This window comes from Arachis duranensis, chromosome 8 (genome assembly GCF_000817695.3).
Source record: "Arachis duranensis cultivar V14167 chromosome 8, aradu.V14167.gnm2.J7QH, whole genome shotgun sequence".
NCBI classification, from domain to species: domain Eukaryota; kingdom Viridiplantae; phylum Streptophyta; class Magnoliopsida; order Fabales; family Fabaceae; genus Arachis; species Arachis duranensis.
In genome coordinates this window covers 42,103,931-42,129,774 of record NC_029779.3, presented here as the reverse complement: position 1 = coordinate 42,129,774, position 25,844 = coordinate 42,103,931, and the positions used below count along the sequence as shown (strand labels likewise).

Sequence of the window (25,844 nt, the reverse complement as noted above, 5' to 3'; positions counted from 1 at the left end):
ATATAGTATATAAATAATTAAAAAATTAAAATAAACAATGTATTCATAAAACTAATAATAACAAATAGAATAAAAAGAAAAAATATTAACATATCGCTTATTTTTTGTCATGTGTATTTTTTAATTTGAGTGATTAAATATATTTTACAAAGTAATAACTATAAAATGAAAATAAATTTATTGCTCTAAATTATTAAAAGAAGCATTGAGTACTCTTTAACTAAAACTTTTATTATAAATTTATTACAAAAAAAATATATTTATATTTCAAATTAATGTAGATGCTTGGGATAAAATATTAAAAATAAAAAAAATGTGCATTTGCATTCTCATATTAAAAAAATAAATGAAGTCATCTTAAACAAAAAAATACTACGTTATAAGATAATTATAAAAAGTTTTCAAACATAATAATTTTATTATCAAAATAGTATTTATATATTGTGTTAAATTAATGTAACATAATTTAACAAATGCCAAAATTTGATCACGGTAAAATGGGTCATAATTTTATAAAAAATCTAAATACTATATTAAATATTACAAACAGTGATTGGATAAATAATTTTCAAATTCTAAAATTAAAAACATAGATAATGCTTTACATATTTATATGAGTTACTGAATCAATTTTTATTGAATAACTATTTTAAATATCAATTATAAAAAAATGCTATTATATCAGCCAATGATAATAATCATGAGACACGTAACATTATTTATTATTAAAAAATATATTAATTTAATAATATTAAATATATAATAAATTTCTAATGTGAAATGTTAACATATAAACACATTAAATCTTAATATAGAAGATTAACAATTTTTTAAGATAATCTACAATATATTAAGTTTGTATTTTTTTTGTATAAGTGTAGGTCAAGATAATCTTAATATATTAATTCAATGTATCAATCAATCTCTTATAATGAACCATTTACAAACAATGCTAAAAGTTATGCAAATATGAATAGTTAGTACTCACTTACTTTACTTATATTTTTAATATTTTATCTTCATTGCATAATATTCATTTAAAATATTTTTTGTATTGAATAAATTAAGAGGTTTGATATTGTACACTACTATATAAAATGCCTCGTGTCAAACAAAATTATGAATTCTATAATAAAAACAAATAAAACAAATAATTAACAAATACTATAAATTTTAAATAGGCAATATATTCATAAGACTAATAATAACAGTAACTTTGTAATAAAATTTTGGTAACAACATATATCTTTTAAAATTAAATAGTAAAATTAGAAAAGATCTATCTTAAACACAAAACAACAACTATTAAAAATAGTACAAAAATATGTCTTATTTTATCTCATGTATTTATTAATGTATTGTACAAATTATATGAATCTTTTTTATTATAGAATTTTTATCCAACTAAAAATTTAATAGATAGCAAAATTTGGTCATGGCAAAATGTGTTCTAATTTCTTAAAAAATATCAAAATACTATATTAAATATTACAAGTCAATAGGTAACTAAATTAAAAATTCTCAAATTAAAAACATAGATAACATTGTATATATTTTTATGAGTTACCGGACAAATTTTTATTAAATAACTAATTTAAGTACAAACTAAAAAAAATGCTACTACAAATATTATTTAATGGCAATAACTGTAATAAAGTACGATGAATAAACTATTTTTTAAAAATATTTTCGCAATTTTAGCAGACAAAATTCTCATCATATCGTTATTTTGTCATAATAAATTTAAAAAATTAAGTTAAAAATATTATAAATTAATAAACGACATTCAAAACTTCTAAAGAAATCCAGTAGAAGCATTATCATTGTGAAAATACTTTTTGTATATTTTAGAATAGTTGAGAATAAAAATTTACTCTATCGAATATTTCACCTCATATATTACCTAGAATTTTAAACTATGACCATTTTATGTTACCTCCCTATTGTGTGGTTTTATAATTTAACATTTTAAAGTGTCTTATAGTAATTTTAGTTTCAACAAAATATGATATAAATAAGATCACGTCAATATTAAAATAAAAAAATGTAATAAATTTGAAAAGTAAATAATATATTAACAAAAAAAATAAAATTAATTTCTTAAAAATAATAGAAAAGCGGCGCTAGTACTTGTAAAAAGGCTCACATATTTGCCAAGGACATAAATTACCTGAGGTGCAGGTAACAAAATTTCTTTGAACACCACATTCTTCGTGAATTGTCCCCTTTTTTCATCTACTGTTCCTTCTTTGACTAAGATTTTTGTGGTTGACTGAGAAACACTTCGAGATAGAGCAACGTATAATTGACCATGGCTGAACACATGCTTAGGGAGATAGATCCCTACCTTAGGGATAGTTTGCCCTTGTGATTTATTTATCGTTAAGGCAAAAACTCAACCTTACAGGAAATTGTTTTCTAATAAGCACAAAGGGTAGTCCTGAGTTCTCAGTTGTTTTGTGTTTTATCCGAGGCAGAAAAGTTCTTTTTCTAGAGTGATGGCCTGTTAAGATTTCCACGTCTAACATATTTTGAAAAGTTCCTCGACACAGGAGCCTTGTGCCATTGCATAAGCCTGTCTTAGGATCTATGTTTCTCAGTAACATCAAAGGAGCACCTTTTTTTACCTTTAACATATGAGGTGGCAATCCACCTGTGGAGATCGAGTTAAGATATTCTTGTTGATACAGATTATTTGTATCTCTTTCTACTTCATCAAAGGATGCTAAAATTCATTCGTCTCCCGGAAATTGGTTGATGACTATATCATTAAGCTGTTGCACATCATGATTCTTGGGTGTCAATATCGCTCTCTCCACCATATAAGATGCATCCCACTCATGAGATTGCAAATTTGGAAAGGTTTCTTCTATTAATTTGTGTAATGATGCCTCACCTTCCCATGGTATTGCCATGCCTACTTCTATTTGTACCAAGTCTTCACATATGGTAGGCTCAATCCCATCCCCTATGCGCATAAGATACTCTGCAAAATCACGATCATTAAGGGATCGCATATTTTGTCGCAGGTGGAGAATTTTGGTGAATGCCCACAAATGTGATTTAACAATAGAAGCTGAAATCATTTGCGACTTACTTCATTTCGGCACAACAGGTAGTACTTGGCGAAAATCCCCTCCCATAACCATCACCTTCCCTCCAAATGGATTATTGTTTTCTAAGATATCTCGTAATGTGCGGTCCAGTGATTCCATTGTCTCTTTATTAGTCAATGGCGCTTCATCCCAAATTATCGCGGTCATCTGCCTGATCAGTTTTGCAAGATCAGATTGTTTACTTATATTGCACGTGGAGGATGGCTCTGCATTGATTGGGATCTTAAATCTAGAATGAGCTGTTCGACCACCAGGCAGTAAAGTTGCAGCTATTCCTGAGGACGCAGTTACCAAGACAATATGCCATTTACTTCTTAAGTCTGCAATTATAGCTCTGTAAAGAAATGTCTTACCTGCTCCTCCTGGTCCATCCACGAAGAACACTCCACTTTCTCTTCGATCAATTGTATTCGTAATGCACCTGAAAGCTGCAGACTGGTCATGATTCAATCTTTCTATAGAACACAGGTCTTCTTGAGGAACTTTGATGGACATTTCTTCTTGAATAATTCTAGGCATGAAGTTGTCGTTGTCGTTGTCCGAGGTTAGAGCTGGTAAATCGTATTATGCAATATGTTTTTCATGTTGTAGGAGGATGTCATTTAAATCCCTAAGCAAACGATTTGTCAACCCATTGCAGGTTGTAGTGCTTGTTGATGCGTAATCATCCACCATACATGAAAGAAACTCGTCCCACAGACTTCTTACATCTGTTGGCTCACAAAAAATTAGAATGGTGGCAAACAACCTTCTTAAAGCACATGGCATTCTCAAAATGGATGCCTCAACCAAACATGATCTTATACTACTATCACTCTCCAACAGTCCTCGATGCTGAGTGGATTGCTTAAAGGACGAATATTGGATACCATCGACCGTTAGCAAATCATCCCAGCCAGTTGGGCCTCTTACATTTGACAACAGGATACGCAAATAGAATTTTTCACCTTCTGTTGGTGAAACAGTATAGATTCGACCGATAGCTCTCTTTTGTGACCTACGTCGACGCCATTATTTTTTCTTGCTGTGCCAACTGTAATATTCTGGAATTTTCCTGTACAAAAGATGTCTAGATTGCTGGTTATCGGCCCGATTAAGTGCAAAGAATTTAGTGAGCATTGTTCTTGAGAAATAGTCATTATTAACTATTTCAGAAATAGTTTGGTGCTCATAAAAGCTCACTTGATGTTGATTTGGCAAATGAACTTGCAACCTCTCAACTGATGGGTACATTCAGTAAAGGTTGAATCGAAATATCCTCCAGCATGCCTCTGGAGCGGCAATCCATCTTGCATCAATAAACTGTTGCACCTCATCATAATGAGAACTTTTGTGAACCTCCATTGCCACACAGTCTGGTCCCTTATAGCAATACTTGTATAGATATTTTATGCTCTTGATACTGCTACATATCTCTACATTGATATGGCAATTATACTTCAGTAGTAGCCAAGGGTTGTACGGAACCACCCATCTATTGTCAATTGTGACATTTTGGTTGATATGAATTGGAGTATCAAATCGCTTCCTATATTGAGGATATGAGTCATCACCTCGTCGTGTCTCTGGTACGAACTCTTTTGGGTAGTTGCGTTTACATTGATCGTTCTTCATGCACGGTGAAGATTGATTTAGTGTTCCGCAAGGACCATGGACCATATGCCTTAGCACTGCCTCATGTAAGTGTGGTTCTGTTTCTTTACATGGTATTTCCGCTCGGACCAAACTATCATATTAGTCAGGATCACTTAACTTGTCATTGTTTTCTAAGATTAGCAACATATGTACGTGTGGCAATCCTCTTTTCTGAAATTCGGTGACATAAATATAACTTTTCACCTTTCACAATACACCTTTGGTAATAACATCCTGCTTTAATTGTTCGAACTTGGCTCTGAAAATCCTAGTTGTTAGATCCGGACGATCCTGTGGAGTTTGAGTAGGACTGAGTTCCGAAGCTATTTCTGACCATGATGGATTGCATGTCATAGTTAGAAAAATATCCGGTTTGCCTTCTTTAAGAACAATAGCCATTCCATCCTTGTACCGTTGAGTCATGTCTCGACGATTGCCCACGAACGATGATGGTAATATCGTTCTTCTGCCAACATTTTCTAAAACAGATTTTAGAGAAAAGTATTATTAGTTTTAAAGTTTAAAATTAGGAACACGTAATGATCAATCATGTGGCCGTTAAGTTGAATAATTACCAGCATTATTCTCTCCTGTGTGCAAAGCATCTTGCAAGCCTTGATACAGTTCAGCTCGAAGTTCCTTTTGTCTTTGTCGAACCCATCTTTACTTGCCTGTTTCCATTTTCACATAGTTGTCACAACATATTGTTGAAGAAGTCGCCCCGCTTGCAAAACTGTTGAGTGATCATTGGGGCAGATCTACGAATATTGAGGATTATAGAAAATTGTTAGAAATTGTGAAATGATATATTGGTACAAACTATCATCTACGGAAGTCTATAAATGATGTAACAAATATAGAAGTTTGTACCTGAAGCATATAGCTATAATATGTTCGGCATGATACTTTGTTTTCACATTGAGTTCGAGTATTTATATCCCATCCATGGGTTCCAAATAGAAAAAGAAGAGGATATTGTAGTGGATCGTAATACCCAACAAACTCTTGATTCCTTTTGAGGTTACCAGCATGAGTTTGAACCTTGATATCCCGTCCTCGCACCATTGTTTCAATATCATCACCGACTATTATGGCTGCTACTTGTGAAGCAGTTGGGAGACTGTATTATGGTTGATTAGCAGGTCGCTCTCTGATCACCAAACTACACTCTTGCACATTTAGTCGTTGTGCAAGCTGGCGGAATACATGGATAAAAGGATTATATCGGTGCAACAATTGTTGTAGTTTCAAAACCAAACTTTCATGCAGTTGTGTGTTCTCCAGCATCCTATTTTGTAACTCGTGATCAGTATCGTATATATATAGTTGCAAGAAGCGTGGCCGCGCCCCCTGATCCGGATGAAATTCTCCTATACTGTGGTACATTGATCCTTGAGCACGGAATGTATATATACCATGACTTGTTGAAACTAATTGTTCGTCTATGTGTACACCACACAAAGTGAATGAAAAAACATGATTGTAACCACGAATGTATTTCCTAAAATGGTTCCCTTCTGCAGAAGGGTCTAAGAAGATGTCTAGTAATTCCTGAGGAGCATTTACTTGGGGCAAAGAGACTTTTCCTCCATTGCAACACATGTCAAATGTTTCATGGTGAAACACGCTTTATTTTATTACTAAGCACTAATTTGTTATTAATTCTAATATAATTAAAGTTACCGATATTTTGTTTGACACAATCAACGTTAATTAATTCTTCTCTTATTAGTTTAACTTATGCTTATTAACTAAATTTATGTTTATCTTTATATTAATTATCTTTAAAAATTAAAATTTGGTTGTTTTTAAAATGTTGATGAAAATATATATTTTAAATTTTTTATTATTTTATAATTTTTATTTATTTGAGACCAATTTTATCTATTCAACTAGTGATTTATTGATTTAACTAATAAACCAATGAACTAGAATTATGTTAGTGTATATTAAAATTTGTCATCAAAATTAGTTATTAGTATAAAATATATACTAAAATATAAATATACATTAAAAATAAATTAAATTATATATATTTATATACAAATATATTACTAATTAATTTTAATTAAAAATAAATTAAACTATATATATTTATATACAAATATATTACTAATTGATTTTATTAATTTACTGATTTTAGTGGCTAACTCTAGTATTTAATCACCGGTATGGTTTGGATTGGATCTAAATTTGAGACAAAGTTTAAACTAAGCTTATGGTAACAGCCTAGCAGGCTAGCACTCATTTCTCTCATTCTCGCTGTCTCTTCCAAGTCAGTGGACCGAAGCTGCTAATTTGCTATCTCCTCATTTCTCTCTCTCACTTACTAACTCATTCAGTCACCACCCTTTTCTCAATTGCATTCAGCCCAAAGGTTCCTCCTCTTCTTTTTTAGTTCTTCCTTCACTCGTTTTCTTCTTCTGTCTATCTTCCCCTCTCCGCGTTTTCAAGATCCATTCTTTAACAAAAAGTCGAGTGATAAATAAGGCCCTCTTTGGTTGGCTGCGAGGGTAACGTCCCTTTACTTCAAAGTCAAAATGTGTTCGTGTTGCAAAAAGAAACAAAATGCTATTTTATTTTTCTCACTTGCTTTTGGTAGAATGATTCAAAATCCTGAATCAAGCGTCAATGTATAAACCTGATCTTGCTTTTTTTGTTGACTACCAAAAATGAAACGTCAACTAAACCAAAATGGTGGCTTTTCTTGTTCCTTTTGAGTTTGAGTTCTAATTTCTGCTCAATTTTTGTTGCAGTTCTGCATCATTTTACCTTTATTGGCCATGGATGAGTAAGTGTTTCTTTGTTATTTCACTACTCGTTAAGATTCATGATACTTCAAAATCCACTTAGTAAAGTTAGCTTCTTTTTGTTATTTGATATGAAATTTGAAATTTTCAGTGAGAATGCGTTAGAGCTTCTGCAGAGGTACAGAAGGGACAGGAGAGTACTTCTCGATTTCATTTTGTCGGGGAGTTTGATCAAGAAAGTTGTAATGCCGCCTGGTGCTGTTACACTTGATGATGTTGATCTGGATCAAGTGAGTGTTGATTACGTTCTCAACTGTGCAAAAAGAAGTAAGTTTCAGTTTGGTCATTCACATTGTTGTTTCTGAATTATGATGCTTTTGTTTATTTATTGTTTTTGTAGGGATTTACTTATTGTATGAATCTTTTGGTGTAGGTTCGTTGCTGGAGCTTTCGGAAGCTATTAGAGATTATCATGATCATACTGGTTTGCCCCAAATGGTATGTTATAATTAATAATTTGGCCTTCTTTGATGGTTTGATCTTTCTCTGTTCTTTTTATTGGATATGAAAACTACTTATGCTCCTCTACTGAATAGCTTTAGAATTTAGGAGAGATGGTTTGGGACATAATTGTGTTAGAACTTGTGTAACCATATAGTCTAGAGCTTGATACTTTCCCATTTAGTCTTCTAAATAACTGTTAATGTTAGCACAAGCTAAGATGGGCTATGTGTTCACACTTGAATCCCAATGGCTCTTGCTTGGAGGGGGCATTTTGGATGTAGACACCATTTATTTTCCTGTACCCTTTGCTTAAGCTTATATGAGAGATAGTTGAGGAAATTTATTTTGTATTTTCGTATGCATCTTTATTTTATGCAGATATAGGTATTATACATAATGCCCTGATTCGCCTAGGCCTCGTGCACTTTGTGATGACAATTTTATATTGATATAATATAGTGCTTACTATTTATAGAAGTCATTCCTGGATCTTGTCTTTTCATACATTTTTTGAGGGTTTCCCCCCTTACTTATATAATAGATGCTGCTGAATAAGATGCATCTTCAAAACTCGTGCTAGATTATTTCCGGCCACCCTAGGTTCTTTTTTACACTTCAGGTGTTTGAAGCTTTTTGGTTAATTTGTTTATGAGGATTATGTTGAGATTTTTCCTCCTGTTGCTGTATCCACTCCAACTCCTGTTTTTGCCCCATCCCCGGTTGTTTCAAATCTGTCAAGATCAGAGTCTTTTGACTCTACACATGAAAAAGAGCTAACTGTGGATGACATTGATGACTTTGAGGATGATGATGATTCTGCAGCATTAGAAGGTTTCAGGTCCAAAAGGACTCTCAATGATGCATCTGATCTTGCAGTGAAATTGCCTTCTTTCTCCACAGGTGAATGTTTTACAACGTTTATTTGTTGGCTAAGTTCTATGCATTCCCAGAAATCCTATGAAGTTAATTATTATCAGATGAATAGTATTTTGACATTAAATATCAGAACATCATGGGAATAGGAAAACATATTAAGAAATTCGTGTGAGATAACCTCTTTCATGAAGTCACTACTAGTTGATTGCTGAGTGATGGAGAAATTATTGCTCAGATAGAAACCTGTATGAGAAAAAGAGAAGTTCTATGATTGGCCTTGGTCCCTTGTATGGGAATATTGTGCATGTTAAGTTCCATGAATTCACCAATTACGTGATGTACCATGTATTAGTTCGTGCATACACTTCATGATTCATCCGTGTGCTAGACCATGCATTGTATAGTTCACGTATGGATCACCAATAGAGATAATAATGGTACTGGTTTCTGAGTAAAACTAGGATAATTGATGCACGAAGAAAGTGAACTGACAACCACAAGATTTTCGGACTTTGGAACTTTTGATTTAGAAAAAGATAAAACAAAAAAATGTCTACAAGAAATTAAAGAAGGTAGGATTAGTAATTTGTGAGGCAATAATGCTGAGCTTTGGGGTATTTTCACGGTCTTCTTTCGAGGATTATATCAAAGCGTACTAAAATTGCGATTGAATGGGTACAAACACCTCCCGTGCGCGACGTGCGCAGTACTATATATTTCACAAGCAGCATTCTGCGTAACTGTTTCCATATGGTGTACTAAAAAACTTATGGTGTATGATTTCTTCCTCATTCTTTATATTTCTCTCTGTTTGCAATTTTACGCTTAATGATATATTGGTTTTAATATAAAAACACAAACATACATTTAGATAATTTTGACGTTGAACTTGACCCAAAGGTTCAAAGGATGCTGTGAATTTTCTTAGTTTCTGTTGTTACTGTTTCTAGGCCTCACAGATGATGATCTACGGGAAACTGCATATGAGATCCTTTTGGCTTGTGCTGGAGCCACAGGGTACGTGTTCATAGTGCCCTTAGTTTGGGAAGATCACTTTTCCTTGACAAAAATTTATAATTGGATTCTTTAACATATGTTAAATATTTTATCTGTTCCTTGGATAACAGGGGTTTGATTGTCCCATCCAAAGAAAAAAAGAAAGAGAAAAGATCCAGTTTGATTAGGAAACTTGGGCGGAGCAAAACTGGAAGTGTTGTGTCTCAGTCCCAGAGTGCTCCAGGATTAGTTGGCTTGTTAGAAACCATGCGTGTTCAGATGGAGGTATGTTGTTTTTCTCCAGGATTAGTTGGTTTGTTAGTGCTCCAGGATTCCATTTACTCATACTTTGTTTTTTCCTTCCATTATTTTAACTCTTTGTAATACCATGGCTTCCCTTTTCTTGAGAGCGGTGGTTCAGAAGCTGGGTTTGCATTTATAAATGGATTTTGGAGGCTTGTTTATAACTCTTATGGAAAACTCAGTTAAAGTTAGTCCCTTGGCCCATGCTTTGATTTGCTTCTAAGAAAAAGTACACTTTAACTTAGCCTGGTTCTTTTATGCTCTGTTAATCAGATGACAGAGTTATAGGGTGAGAAATATTTAGTGTTATAACTTAAAAAGGTTAAAACTGAAGGAAAAGTAATCTCAGTGGACTGCAGTCCTCAAAGGGACTTGATAGGTTTTGATTCTTGAATTTGTTCAACACACAATATGGATTCAATTTTCCACTTAACATCCTTATCTTAAGCTCATGAGTATGAGCTTACTTTCTTTACATATTTTTCTTCTATGTTAGAATAACAGAAACTATTGAGTGAGACAGGGAGAAGAAGTGTGATCTGAAAGTGAATCTGCATTATTGTCATTAGAGAGTAAATGCTAGAGTATTTATTGGGAGAGATTTGGCTCTCAACTGTCCTCTATGAGTATCCACAATACTTATGGATTATCTTTAGTTCTTTACTCTGTTAACTAAAACTTTTTACCATACTTATTCCCTATAGATAACACGTTCAACAGTGTTATTATTTATCTGGAATGAGGCACGATATGCTTCTGAACTGTGAAAAGCAAAAAACCCTTAAATTTACGTTCATGTTTTATGACCCCATATTGATGTATGAGGGATTGCAGATATCTGAGGTGATGGATATTAGAACAAGACAAGGATTGCTAAATGCTCTTGTTGGAAAAGTAGGGAAAAGAATGGACACTCTATTGATTCCTTTGGAGCTGCTTTGCTGTATATCACGCTCAGAATTTTCTGATAAAAAGGCTTTCATACGGTGGCAAAAGAGGCAGGTAGTATAATCAATTCAGTAATCTTATACTCTCTTTTTCATCTATTCTTTATTTGCTTTTGATTCTATTGATGGAAATGTGAGGGTGTCAATATTCTTGTCTGATTTTGAACATTTCTAAATTGATGTCAGTACAGTTAAAAGTTTTGGAGGAGGGGCTTGTTAATCACCCTGCTGTTGGATTTGGTGAATCTGGGCGCAAGACAAATGAGCTGAGGATTCTACTGGCAAAAATTGAGGAATCTGAGGTGTGTGATTATCCATTCATATGTTTTGTATATTATTGCATCTATTAGTGCTAGTTAGATCATAAGAATTTGCTTACTTTTGTTATTATGTCTGATTGAATGTGGCTAACATGATTCTACAAACTATGTTTCATTTCATTCTTTCTTGTTTTCCTTTAATCCTTTCAGTTTCTCCCTTCTTCAAATGGTGAACTTCAAAGGACAGAGTGCTTGAGATCTCTGAGGGAGATTGCAATTCCACTTGCTGAGAGGCCAGCTCGGGGTGACTTAACTGGGGAAATATGCCATTGGGCAGATGGTTACCACTTTAATGTTAGACTATATGAGAAATTACTTTTAAGTGTATTTGACATGCTAGATGAGGGAAAGCTGACAGAGGTTGGTGTCTTTTTTTCTGAGGCAATTATAACATGATGGTTTGTGTCATTACCACCTTAATGTGTGTGTGTTTGTGTGTTTTTTTTTTTAAGATTGAAAAAGTTTAGGGTGTAGTTCTTGGGAACATGGTCTGTGATTGATGCTTCTTCTAATTTTTGTTAATGTGAAGTAAATAGAGGGTTACTGTGGAAAATGTGTTTATTTGCAATGTAGTGGTTGAAATTGAATTTTATTCTATCAAAGATAAATACCGATTCTAATGAATCTTTGATGTGATTTGAGAACTAACATAGAAAACACATTGTTTTTCGCTTTTATTCTTGTAAAGAGAATATCTTGTTCTCCCATCTATTTTTATTCTTCTCTTCTCATACATCTTTTATTCTATTAAAAAGATGCAATTACATTCTACCACTTCTGTAATTTCTGTTTTTTCTGCTGGGCTCAATTTATTTCTAGGAAGTGGAGGAAATTCTTGAACTTTTGAAGTCAACCTGGCGGGTTTTGGGGATCACAGAGACAATTCATCACACCTGTTATGCATGGATTTTATTTCGTCAGGTATAAGCATCACATTTTTCTATTCTTATATTCTTGATTGACCCGTTTCAATTCTTATAGTTGGACTATTTTACTGTATTATTGTTGATTGCCTCATTGAATTTGGTTTTGCCATAAAAATGAAAGATACACTTGATTTTAGATATCAAGTGTATTTGAAATTAACCTGTTCTGTTCTCCTGGGATGCTTGCCACTTTAATTTATGATATTTCTTTAGGTTGTGTTTGTTTACTGTCTCAGGACAATGAAGACATACATGTAAGGACACACACACTAATGCACATGAATACATGTAGTCTGTTAAGTTATTAAGACAATAAGGAGAAATCACATTTGTTGTTAAAAACAATTTTACCCTTAGTAAGAAGGAAGTTGTTGGTGATAAAGGTGATGAGAGTAGAAAGTGGAATTTTAAAAAAAAATTGGAAGGGACAAAATTGTAGTAAAATCTTGTCTCGTGTCTAATATCTGTCTTAGTTTTCAGGCAAGGCAATTAAATACATATTATTTTGTATGTCGGTGTGTGTTAGCGTGTCCTTCTAAAATTTGTGTTTCACTAAACAGTGAACGTTGTCACGGTGTCCATGCCTCTGATGGACATGGACAACAACCAAATACAACCTTATCTGTTACGTTGCCTTTTAATCAAGACTCGAGCAAAACCAAAACGTTTATATATAGATAATCAAGAATTAAGATCACCACATAGAAAAAATAATAACAATAATTATCTTGAAATCCCTAATTTTCTTTGCTGATTGGCCTTTGCTCTTTCATTTCTTTTTTGCCATTACGGCATTATTTGCTTAGCTAGTACTTGCTCTGTAATGGAGCACACCTTTTCCTGTTTTTGGTCATAATTAATAATTAGTTATTTCATTATGAGGATACAGTATGTTATCACAAGTGAGCTGGGACTTTTGCTGCATGCGATTGAGCAATTAAAGAAAATACCACTAATGGAGCAACGGGGCCAACATGAGAGGTTGAACTTGAAAAGCTTGCATTCCAAAGTTGAAGGTGAACATGATATGTCTTTCTTACAATCTTTCTTAACACCAATTCAGAGATGGGCTGACAAACAGCTTGGAGATTACCATCTTCAGTTCAATGAGGTTTGTTGAATGATTTAAGTTGTTTGGTTCTACATAATGGTAGATACTTGGATATGTTTGTATGTATCATTTCTCTGATTGTTGATGAGCTTCTGTTCAGGTTCAGCAATCTTTGTTTATATCTTCCTCTTTTTTTTTTTGGGCTTTTTTTGTGGGGGTTGGGGGGTTGGTTTACGACATATTGAGAGATTAGCAAGCTAGACTTCATTGACAACTTTTTCTTTTTACTAACATTCTCTTGTCGAGCATTCTTCTTGTAACTTCTCTTTGTCTTAAGAATATTCTTGTGGGTAGCTTTATATGTTGAGATATAAGAAGATCAAGAGAGCCCTAGGAGAAACCATTAAGAAAAATTACTTTAAATGGTTTAGACATGGTTTATGTCAGGACATCATGGCATCAGTTAATTTATGTAGTTGAACTCTCCTAGTTGGAAAACGCGAAGTTGTTATAGTACAAATCACAACTGATATCATCTTTGAATTGGAGAATCCATGTCCACAGTTGTGAAAATAATAAGATTGCGAAATTTGTAGTTGGTTTTTCCAATTAGACTGGTCGAGTTTTGGCTTGTTGAATCTATTGGTAAGGAGAGATATATTTTTGCTGCCAATCTTATAATATTTCATCATCTATAATTCTATCTTGATATTTCGAATAGCTAACTGTTGTAAGTTGTGTTTGGTTGCTAATTTTTGCTTTGTTTTGTTTGTCTGTGCTTGTTTATCTATCTCCCTCTCCTCCTTTCTCTCTATCCCTCCGACACGCGACACACACACACTCACTGAGTTGCACATTTAATGTGGTTTTATAACATCTCATATTCCTTTTAGGGCCCAACAATAATGGAAAAGATTGTGGCAGTTGCAATGATTACCAGGAGGCTTCTGCTGGAAGAACCAGAAACCGTGTGTATCAGTTAGATGGCATCTTTCAGATTTGAATGTATCATTTTGTGAAAAATGTTAGATTATGGGAGTGAGAAACTTCCTTTTATCTTTTTTCAGCAGACCATGCACTCCTTGCCAATTAGTGATCGTGATCAGATAGAGATATATATATCATCATCAATTAAGAATGCATTTGCAAGGGTGAGTATTCTGGTTGCAGTGGTTAATTCTGATAATTATGTTATGAAGAATTTTACTGTCCTAATGAGTGTTTATGAGTTCTGCTTTTGTACTGGAATCCTTAAATGGTATTATTGTGCACTTGACTAATGAATGACAAATTTTACTGTTCTTTCTCGTTGATGGTATATAGCTTCTTTTAAGTGAAATTTTTGTAACATGACCAATATATTGTTGTTGTCATTTGGCTTCAGAGTTAAATGAATACCAGAGAACCATTGGCAACATGGAAGCAAAGATGTAGTTTAAATCTTGTTTTAAACTTTTTCTTGATTCTGCCATTTGACATTTTGACTTAGTGATAACATTTGATTTAGCTTTTTAATCCTGTTCAAACTACGGGATAGAAGAAGACCCTGGTTTGTTCTTCATTTTTATACCTTCCTATAAGGATCTCTTTACTTTCTGCAGACATTACAAGTTGTTGAAAGAGCAGATGTATCGCATGAGCATCATTTGACATTGCTTGCAGAAGAACTCAAGAAGCTCTTAAAAAAAGATTCGGGAACTTTTATGCCCATTTTATCTCAGCGGCATCCTCAGGCAACTGTTGTATCTGCGTCATTAGTTCACAAACTTTATGGCCACAGACTGGTCAGCATGCTGTACACAATTTGGATATATTTTTACTTTCTTGATTACCTTGTGAAATGTCTTTGAAATGACACATATTACTTTCTTGGTCTTTTTCAGAAACCTTTTGTGGATGGTGCTGAACATCTAACTGAGGATGTCATTTCTGTATTCCCAGAAGCTGAAAGTCTAGAGCAGTTCATAATGGCACTTATTACATCTTCATGCCAAGAAGAAAATGCTGAAATCTTGTGCAAGAAATTGAATCTCTACGAGGTTAGGTGGTTATGTTACTTTGCAATTAGAACTGAACTTATTTGTTAATATAGAGGTTGCAAACTTCATGTTGATTTGTAAACTTAATTTTGATTGAAAGTGAGGTAACACAAACATAATTTATGTTTGAGAATTTTAATCTTAAGAAAAGTGATTTTTGATACCGTAGATATTGTTTGGATACTATTGATAGAAGTTACTATTTATTTAAAAGAGATGCCTTTAACTCCTATGTTGAATTAAAGAATAATATTATATTAAACTAAGTGTGTGTTTGGATAAGTCACTTTGAGGAAGGAAACGTAATTTATGGGAGTATTTAAATTACTCTGTGGTAAAATTGTGTGTTTGGGTAAGTAGTAGGAAAGAATTTCAATTTGGAAACAATTTTAATGATGGATTTTAACTACTCAAAATAGGGAATTTTATAGGGAGGGAATTTCAATTCCTTCTTCTCTCAATTTCATTTAAAACTAACAAAAAGGAAATTCAACCACATTAAATGGGGAAAAACATTTGTTTATTTTTAATGAAACAAATTTGATATTCTATTTTATTAGAATACAATATTTTGTGAATGGAGGTAATGTAATTACCTTATCCATACCAAGAATTTTATAGATGCATATATAATTAATCTATTTACATCATCCAAATAAGAAATTTTGTTATTGAATGGAATTTAATTGAATTATTTTGGTTTCTAATCATTTGAAATTCTTTAAAATTTGAAAATATCTTATCCAAACACACTCTAAAGATATATTTTGTCAACATATATGTTGGGTTTTTACTGAGCACAATTCTTACTAACACAAGCAACAACTTCCATGTTTGAATCTAATATTGATTTTTCCTCATGAAATCATGAGCTGCAACATGATTTTGAAGGTTTCTGCTTCTTTTGTCGTTAATATACCTATCCTTTTGTATTCTAAAATCGTCCTTGGCATTTTTGGTTGTTATAGATTGAGGAAAAATCTGGGACACTGGTGTTACGCTGGGTCAATTCACAGCTTGGAAGAATTCTAGGTTGGGTGGAGCGGGCTATTCAACAGGAGGTAAACCTTGTTGTTCACAGTGTTCCCCTCATGTCAAATGGCAGGCATTTTTTGGGTTATCTTTATCTGTCACACTAAATTGGACATAAATTTCGCTTAAGTACCTTTTTTTTAATTGGTTATTTATGTAGCTAGTTCTTCAAACTTTCTATTTTTCCTTTGGGCTTTCGGTAGCTGGATGAGGTTTTGTGGTTAAATCTACTCTATAGTAAAATTTTCAATAATTTTATCAGGTCTACTTTCTGTATTTAGTAATTCACCAGTCCTTTTTATAAGTTATATTATACAGGAAAATTATATATACCTGATTCATGAAATCCCTATTGGAACCAACCATGTAATCCATAATTCCCCTGCTTGGGAGGATGTTTTTCCTGATTTATCCAAAGAGAGTTTCTTTAGACCAGTTTCTGAACAATTCCTGATTATTCTGGAATCTCACAAGATTAGATGGGTCCCTTCTCCGTTTAGATTTGAGAACACGTGGACGTCGAATAGCTCTTTCCTTCCTTTTGTGATAGAAGTCTGGGATAATGTTGATATTCTTGGTTGGGAGGGATTTAGGTTTATGAGAAAGCTAAATAACCTTAAAGAGAGACTGAAAGTTTGTATTTGTAGCTTCCCTATGCATATTCATCTCTCATCCTGTTTTAGTAAATCTTCTTCACGTATCAAATGTTAATATTGTGTACTTTAGCAGAGTTGGGACCCAATATCACCTCAACAGCGGCATGCCAGTTCAATTGTGGAAGTTTACAGGATTGTAGAGGAGGTAAGAATTTAGTTTTGCATTATATACCAATTTGGCATAAATTGTGTGAATTGCCCAGGGATATTTAATTTTCTTTGCATCTTTCAAACTCGATGCTTCCTTCTTGAATGACATCTAGCTATATGTTACATATTTCATTTTACATTTCTATTTCGTTGACCTATTTTGGACCCATTTTTGATTTTTTAATGCTTGTGTGAAACTGTGAAAGTGGAGGACTTCATCCTCCTAGTGATTGTGGTAGTGGCCATTTCCTTTCAGGGCTCCTGCCTAGTTGACTTGACATCTTTGTTTTTGAATACTTAAACATGCAGCCATGGACGATAACTATTTGTTTCCATTGTCTGTTTTGTCTATATCCATTGGACTGTCAGTTAATTTACCATTTTACTGTATGCAGACTGTTGATCAATTTTTTGCTCTTAAAGTACCGATGAGGTTTACAGAATTAAATTGCTTGTTCCGTGGCATTGACAATGCTCTTCAGGTGTATGCAAACAATGCTGTTAATGATTTGGGTGAGTGGATGCTTCATGTCTATTCCCTCATTTTCCAGTTCAGAATTTCTACACAAAAACAATAATTTCCAGACTTGCACAAGTGGCTCGTATAGCATCATAATAAGACTAAGAAGAAGCTACTTTTACATTATGTGATAACCACAATTAAAATATATTTGAAAATCTTGACAAGATAGCATAATTCAAATAAAGTTGAAATAAAAAATAATTCAGAAGATTACAAAGCAAACATCTGAATTACTGTCAAGAAAATTTGGATTTCCATTGAAAAAGATATTGAAACCAGAATACTAGATGTTACCATCATAAAAGCATGAATTTATCCAAAATCCCTCAGCAAATATTTATGTGGTTTCCTTTGTAGTTGTCAAGATATAAAACCATTTATGTGCCTTTATTCTCAATAGCTGAGTTTTTGAAAGGGATGATTTATCATTTATGGTATGGTATTAGAGCTTCTATGAACCATTGGTCTATGTTATAGAGTTCGATCGTTGTCCAACCCTATCTTCTAAATAAGACTTAGATTTCAGGTTTGCATTTGCATCTCTATGCTTCAATCCTAAATTTCTTCAGGGGGCATGTTAAGATATAAAGATAGTCATATCTGATAGTTTAAACTTTTGAGAGAATGATTAGTGATAGTATTAAGGATGGCAATAGTTTTTCCCTCCCCTGTATCAGTGTACTACAAAGTACTAACATCCTTTGCTGCTGTCTATTGGTTAATTACATCATTCTGAGTGGATGGTCTAATCCTTATATTCATTTAGTGAACATGTTTTTGAAAGGATGACTTCCTCATATATCCTTTTTTAATTATCTGGTATAAGTATGTGTAGTTCCATAGATGATATATTAGTATGAATTCTAAAGTTCCCATTTAATCCCACAGCAAGCAAAGAGGATTTAACACCACCTGTTCCTATTCTCACACGATACAAAAAGGAAGTTGGCATAAAGGCTTTTGTAAAGAAGGAACTATTTGATGCTCGAATGCCTGAAGAGCCAACAAGGACAAATGAAATCAGTGTCCTTGCAACTTCAACACTCTGTGTTCAATTAAACACTTTATATGTGAGTTCAAGCAACTTGAATTGTGGTTGGATAGTTTGCACACTTGTTTATGCGTTTGTGATAATATGTGTTTCTTCTCATCATCTCAATCTACCTTGATGAATCTCTATTTCTTAGGATTACTTTATTTGGATTGTCATTTTCCCCCCAAGCTTTCAATTAAAAACCTGTGGTTGCTTAGATCTCTCCTTGGTTCATTTTAATTATTCTTCATTGGATACTGTCAATATAGTATACTATTTTAGATTTTAAATCTCAAGGAAAAACTTAACAATTTACTGATCAGTATATCAATAAATGTACTAGTTTTAAAGGTTGTTTTTTAATTCAAAACAATTCTCTGCATTTGACAATCTCTGTCATTGGGAAATAATTGTTTGGTGGGATTGTTCCCTTCTCTTTTTGTGCTTACATGATTGGGATTAGTTTTTAGCCTGGACTATTTAATAACCAAAGCAGTTGTCAATCTATGGTGAAACTTTCCTTCTATACCATATATTATCTTGGTGTTTTCCCTCTATTAAGTTAATAGAAGTTTTTCTGCACTTGACAGTATGCAATTAGTCATCTGAATAAACTGGAAGATAGCATTTGGGAGCGATGGACAAGTAAAAGGTCCCAGGAGAAACTCATAAGTATGTGACTGAACTTCTATTTCTGTATTACTTTTCGTAGTTAATATGATATGTGTCCTTTGAAAGAGAATCAAGTATAAGTGGGCCAAACATAGATATGATCATTATATGGGCACTATGGCTGATCCATGTAGTCAAGCAACTATCTAGTGGGATAAGGCTATGTTGTTGTATATGATGCATGTCCAAGTCTTCATTTTTCAATAGGGGATAAAACTGTTTGTAGCTTACTAGCTTACTATTTTTCCAGTTAATCAATCGTATTTTTACAATTAATTAATTAATTAGTTGTATCTGGTTCAACCTTCAAGATAGTGCCTATGTTTTTTAGGTTGTCTTTGCTGTTATTCCATAATGGGATAGGGTCATGTTTGTTAGAAATTAGAATATTTGAAAATCTCATAATATCTTATTGTGAGAATATCATGAAGTATTTAGATAATCTTTTTAGGAGTAGTTAATATTAAGTCCCACATTATCTAAAATTGATAACCTGATAACCCTTATAAGCGTGATGCAACCCTTATCTCTTGAGCTAGCTTTTGGAGTAAGTTAGTCCCACTTAATTTCTTATACGGTATCAAAGCCTCCGAGTCTTTGTCTAGTTCTGAGCGTGAGGGGAGTGTATTAAGTCCCACAGTGTCTAAAGTTGTAAACCTGATAGCCCTCATAATTGTGAGGCAACCCTTACCTCTTGAGCTAGTTTTCAGGGTAAGTTATGCCAACTTAATTTCTTATAGTCTATATATTTTCATACATGTGATTATTGCTCTTATTTAATTAGGATAATATTTTTTTATTATAATATTTTACACATAATCATATCAATCTAAGATCAGAATCTCTATTTGTCTTACCTATAATTCCAATTTTCATGCATTCTCTTTGCGATGAAATACTCTTAAGTCTTTTCTCATGTGTTGCACTTCTGCAATCCTTTCGTCTATAGAGAAATCCTTAGATAAGTCCAAAAGTTTTCCTCAAAAGGATACATTTGACGGAAGTAGAAAGGCTATAAATGCTGCAATGGATCGCATTTGTGAGTATGCTGGTGAGAATTCAGAAGCTTATCCCTTTTATTGCAAATCAAACTGATCTAACTTTTCAGTTTTACTCCATTGTTAATTATCAACTTGCAGGAACCAAAATCATCTTCCGGGATCTTAGAGTTCCATTTATAGACAACTTATACAAACCAAGTGTCTCAGCCTCCAGGATGGATGCACTAATAGAACCACTTGATATGGTAAAGTTTGTCTTGTCATGAAGAAACCATTATTTATATTGTCTTGTTAGGTTGATTTTGATTAGTATATATAAACAATAATAACTAAGCTTTATCCTATTAAGTGTGCTCAGTTATGTGGATCAGTTAATATTGTAATGTCTTATCTATGTTTCTGTCAAACCACTTAAATTGGTTTTACCTACAGTTACTTAGTCTCTTTTCCTCTAGATTTTGAGCTGCTTTCCATTTGATCCACTTTTCTTGTTACAACTACACATATCTTCAGTTCACACTCTGCCTAATGCATGATCTTACTATCTCTTACCATGATAGGTGCTATACCTATTTCTTCAATGCATTTATTCTTAATTCCACCTTGTTTAGTGTGTTCACTCCTTTCAATCTTGATGCCGATCTTATTTTCTGGTTGGTTGTTTAGCACCCAACGTTTAGTACCATTACCATGCAATGTCATTAATACCTCACCTGAATTTTATGGTACACACCTCTCTATTTATCCATCACTTTGAAGTACAGATCCAAGATACTTAAAATGTGTGATTTGTGGTATGATGTCATCCCTAATTTTCACCTCCAAGCTAGGATTTTGTGGCTGTTTCTAAAATATTCCATATCCTCTGTGTTGCTTCTCAATTCTCATATAAAAATCTGCTTCCAAAGATTCTCATTCAGCTCTAACTTCCAACTTATCTCTGCCCTTGATTCTCATAATTGGAGTATATCCTCTGAAGAACAGTGTTTTAAAATATCAGCTATGGCGAAATGGCATGGTGGATTTTCGGTCTGCTGCCATTTCTGTTGTGTTGCTTCGTGGAAAATCGGGGCCCGCAATGTCTGTGGTGTCATGGCGTTCTGTGATGACAATGGCGGAAATGGCATGTCTTTGTGGAATTTTTTTGTTGGACTTGAGGGGGGTTATTGTCATTTTGAAAATCCTAGAAGCTAATGTTAGGGTCTCAAAAACCTTCCCGACCAGATTTCAGCCTTCACCAACCCAAAGAATGTCTTCCCTCTTTGTCTTTCTCGCTGTTTGCTGCTCAAAGATGAACCGCTGACAGCACCGCCGCTGCCGCCAATAAACTGTGACTTATGTTTTCTGGTGTTTTGTGACTTAACATTGTGTTTTTTTTGTTAAAATTTCTGAATTAATTGCATACTTTATGGCTAGAAAGTTGCTTATATTGATTAGATTTTATAAAATATTACACGTGCAGTATTTTATGCATATTTCTTGGTACATATTTTATAAAATATTTTAACACATTCAAAGACATCCCATTGCACCTAGCTATCCATACTGGAAACTCCATTAGTTACATTTATTTAACTTGAGCACCACTCACGATTTTATATTTGGATTTACTTGAAAGTCTAGAATTTACTAATCATGTGTTGTTGACTTCTGTTTTCACTTACTGTAGGAGCTTAGTCAACTTTGTGACATTGTTGTGGAGCCTCTCAGGGATCGCATAGTGACAAGTCTTCTTCAGGCATCATTGGTTGGTACTGATCCTTGCTTTTTATTAATTTAATTCATTTCTGGTACTCTGATTCTAACATGTTCCTACTTGTTAGGATGGATTACTCCGGGTTATATTAGATGGCGGTCCATCAAGAGTTTTCTTTCCCGGTGATGCAAAATTACTAGAGGAAGATCTGGATGTCCTAAAGGTATCTTACACTTGTAATCTTAATACCAAAAAACTTTATGTATAATTTACAGCAGGCAAATCAGTTCTGGATGTCCTAAATGTATTCCATGGTCATAATTAAAATAAGAGTAAAGTATATCTTTTGTCCCTAATATTTTTGAAAAGCTTCAAAAATTCCCTAATGTTTAATTCGTGGCATTGTTGTTCCTTACATTTTCAATAAGTTTCAATTCTACTCTTGAGATTAATTCTTTGTCTGTCAATTTTTTTTGCCAATTTTACCCCTCCCGTATATAGTTCCTCCCTCTCTCCCTCCTTGGAGGGGCTTGGTTTGGGAGCTTCTCTGGTGTACAATGCACCCCCGTGGGGAGAAGGGAGGAAAGAGATGGAACAGTGGAAGAGGAGAGGTGGCGTGGTGGGGGTAGCCCGGTGAGGTGGGGTGGTGCGATAGGGGTGGGAGTGGCGTGGTTGGGTTTCCATTGGAACTGACTCAAAGAAAAAAGGGTTACTTAGCAGATTGTCTCAGAGAGAGCAAAGAAGAGTGAGAGTGAAACACAGGAGGTGGTGAGGTGGGGTCTAGGGTACAGTGGGGTGAGGGGTGCAGAGAGAGGGGTGTGATGATGATGACACTATAGGGGAGGAGTAAAATTGGTAAAAAAGAAAAAAAAAATTGACCAAATGTTATTGTCAAATAATTAATCCCAAAGGTAGAATTGAAACTTTTAGGGGTTTAGCTGCTTCTTTCAAAGCCAGTGAATGTTTCTGCCTGATTGGTCACGAAGAAGATCGTTTTTCCCATTGAACAGATAAAATCGAAGCTTCATTAAAGAGGAAAAATGGGTTAAACACTCAAGTTGACACGGTTTGTCAAAGTAAAGTTTCACTTTTATTGGCTGCAGTTGATAAGTATCCGTTGCCGAAGGATGCTTGAGTGACTATATTCCAGTTTCGTAATAAATCTAGAAAACATATCCCTGGGTTTAGATTCACATGTAATTTTACTCAAATCTAAAACATGAAATTTTCTCTCCCATTTAAAACCTCGTTCTAGAATCTAGACTGACCCTCAGAACGAGGCTTTTTGATAGTAACTAGAATCTCAATTTAGCTCTTAGAAGCTTAAGTTTCTGAGTATTAGCTTCTTTGTGGATGCATCATAGGAATTCTTCATATCCGGAGGTGATGGGCTTCCTCGAGGTGTTGTCGAAAATCAGATTGCACGTGTTCGGCATGTGATCAAGTTGCATGGATACGAGGTTAGTTCACCTGGTTGTTTGTTTGCTTCAATAATCTGATGATCAGTTAGATAGGTGTCCAATAGGCTTAGCAATTTTATGTGGTCTGCCGTATGGTTAATGATCGAATTCCATAAGTTATTCACTTATTTTGGAACTTTTGAAGTCACAATGTGTAGATGATTTTCAACGGAGTCGTTTCTTGTACAATACTATCTTGTAATTTAATGCTGCTAGAATGTATTTTCTTTATGGGCCTGCCTTTTTTAGAAAATATGTTCTCGGAACAATAATTTCTTGGAATCTATGTAGCATACGATAATCTGTACAAATTTGCAGACGCGAGAGTTGATTGAAGACTTGAAATCTGCTAGTGGCATGGAAATGCAAGGTGGCAAAAGCAAACTAGGAGCTGATTCCAAAACACTATTGAGAATATTGTGCCATAGGAGCGATTCAGAGGCATCCCTGTTTCTCAAGAAACAATACAAGATACCCAAGTCTTCTGCTTAGTGTATTGTGTACAAAAAATGGAAAGGCACAATTTTCACTTTGAGATATAGATGATTTGCTGTATAATCAGACTACCAGATCTGGTTTTGTAACTAATTACAATGGTATTAATCTTCCATTTGTAAAATTCGTCCATGTCAAGACGGTAAGAATTCAATTATTGAAGTTTCAATTCATTTAGGAGGGCAGATTATTTGTTAAAAAAATCAGCTTCATGATCAATTACAGTATCGTGTACAGTTGGCGTGGCGCAACGTGTTCTCTGTCTCCCTCTCTTGGGTAATGGTGCCATGGCGGACACTTTGCTAAGTTACCGAATTCACATATTGGACATATTTCGAATACGTGTCTACTGTGTTCAATCGTGCCTTAATAAAAAATAAAAAAAATTTCACGGACACATTCAAATTCAAACCGATCTTATATTAAACTCTTCATTCAATTCAATCCAAATTGAAAATCGATTAAAATTGTACTAATTCAGATTTGATTGTATTCTATTTTTTGCAAATTGCTGGATCGGATTGGATTTCGGATCTACTTTTTATAACCGATTCAATCCAATCTAAATCGCACAATATGCTATAATATTATTTTATTGTTATATTTACAATTATACTTATAACATGTTTAATTTGTTATACATTTTTATATTATTCATATATTATTATTATTATTTAATAAATATTTTATGTTTAAAATGTTATTTATTTATTTTAACTTGTCTATAATTTTATTTTTATTGTTATGTTATCGTTGGTTTTTTAAGATATTGTTGAGACTCATTATGTCATTATTGACTATTTAAAATTTGATGTTGAGACTTGTTATATGTATTCAATTTTTTTAATTTACAAAACCACAAATCCAATCTGTGTGAAATTGGATCGAATTGGATTGAATTTTTTTTTTTTAAAATCATCCAATCCAAACCATACCGCAAGTAAAATTAATGTTCGAATCGGATGAGTTTGACTCAAAACCAATCAAATCGCACCACGCACCACAAACACCCCTATTTAGACACATCTAAATATCATTACGTGTAAGTGTATCTAATTTTATTTTTAACATGTATTTTTAAAATGAGTTTAAAAATTATATATATTATTATTTATTAAAATAAAATTTTTAATATTTTATATAATTAAAAAATAAAAATTTATGCGATTGCGAATTAGTGTCAGTGTCGGACCATTATAGTGGTTATTTAATGCAAGCGAATGTGTAATTAATTACCCCTGCTATGAGCCTAATCAAAGAATGGTCTTACTGGACATGCTATCATTGTAAGGATTATGCACGTGTAGTCTTGTATAGTTGCATAAAAGGATAAAAGAATCCTTGATTGGATGGTAATTACTAATTATGATCTTAAAGGATTAAATTTTCTTTGTTTATTTTCATGATATTAAATTAACAACATATTAAAAGATAATGTGTTTAATTTTATAAATTAAATTAATTTTATCTTCTGATATATAAAAGCAATTGTTTCCAAAAAAATTGTTTTATATTTTTCATTACAGTGAATGAAACTTTAGCCCAATAAATATATAATTAAGGGTAGTGTTAGTAGGTGAACAAATCTTTTTGATAATTAAGTTTAATTAATTTTTTTGATATAGCAAAGATCACTTACATATCGTGCATGTAAATCTTTTCT

At 33.3% G+C, this 25,844-nt stretch overlaps 1 protein-coding gene and 1 pseudogene across 1 annotated transcript; one reads left to right on the top strand and one right to left on the bottom strand.

The window, feature by feature from the left end:
- The window catches only part of LOC107462875 (ATP-dependent DNA helicase PIF1-like), a 6,204-nt pseudogene extending 1,855 nt beyond the window's left edge, over positions 1-4,349 (bottom strand).
- Positions 4,350-7,000: 2,651 nt separating this feature from the next.
- On the top strand, positions 7,001-24,432 carry LOC107462873 (protein unc-13 homolog). Its single transcript, XM_052253411.1, has 27 exons — positions 7,001-7,264; positions 7,508-7,542; positions 7,653-7,828; positions 7,935-7,999; positions 8,659-8,905; positions 9,832-9,898; positions 10,009-10,162; positions 11,015-11,182; positions 11,319-11,429; positions 11,598-11,807; positions 12,267-12,368; positions 13,263-13,484; positions 14,318-14,392; positions 14,495-14,575; positions 15,026-15,208; positions 15,308-15,463; positions 16,432-16,524; positions 17,225-17,296; positions 17,697-17,814; positions 18,713-18,894; positions 19,448-19,529; positions 20,479-20,580; positions 20,669-20,775; positions 22,200-22,277; positions 22,354-22,449; positions 23,591-23,686; positions 24,005-24,432. The coding sequence occupies exons 2-27, from the start codon at positions 7,535-7,537 to the stop codon at positions 24,176-24,178; spliced, it is 3,225 nt and encodes a 1,074-aa protein (XP_052109371.1). The 5' UTR covers positions 7,001-7,264; positions 7,508-7,534; the 3' UTR covers positions 24,179-24,432.
- The last annotated feature ends 1,412 nt before the right edge of the window (positions 24,433-25,844 follow it).

Coding starts and splice junctions, on each gene's coding strand:
- LOC107462873 (XM_052253411.1), top strand. Junction 7,829..7,934: donor TCTCAACTGTGCAAAAAGAA/GTAAGTTTCAGT, acceptor CTTTTGGTGTAG/GTTCGTTGCTGGAGCTTTCG. Junction 11,183..11,318: donor TACGGTGGCAAAAGAGGCAG/GTAGTATAATCA, acceptor ATGTCAGTACAG/TTAAAAGTTTTGGAGGAGGG.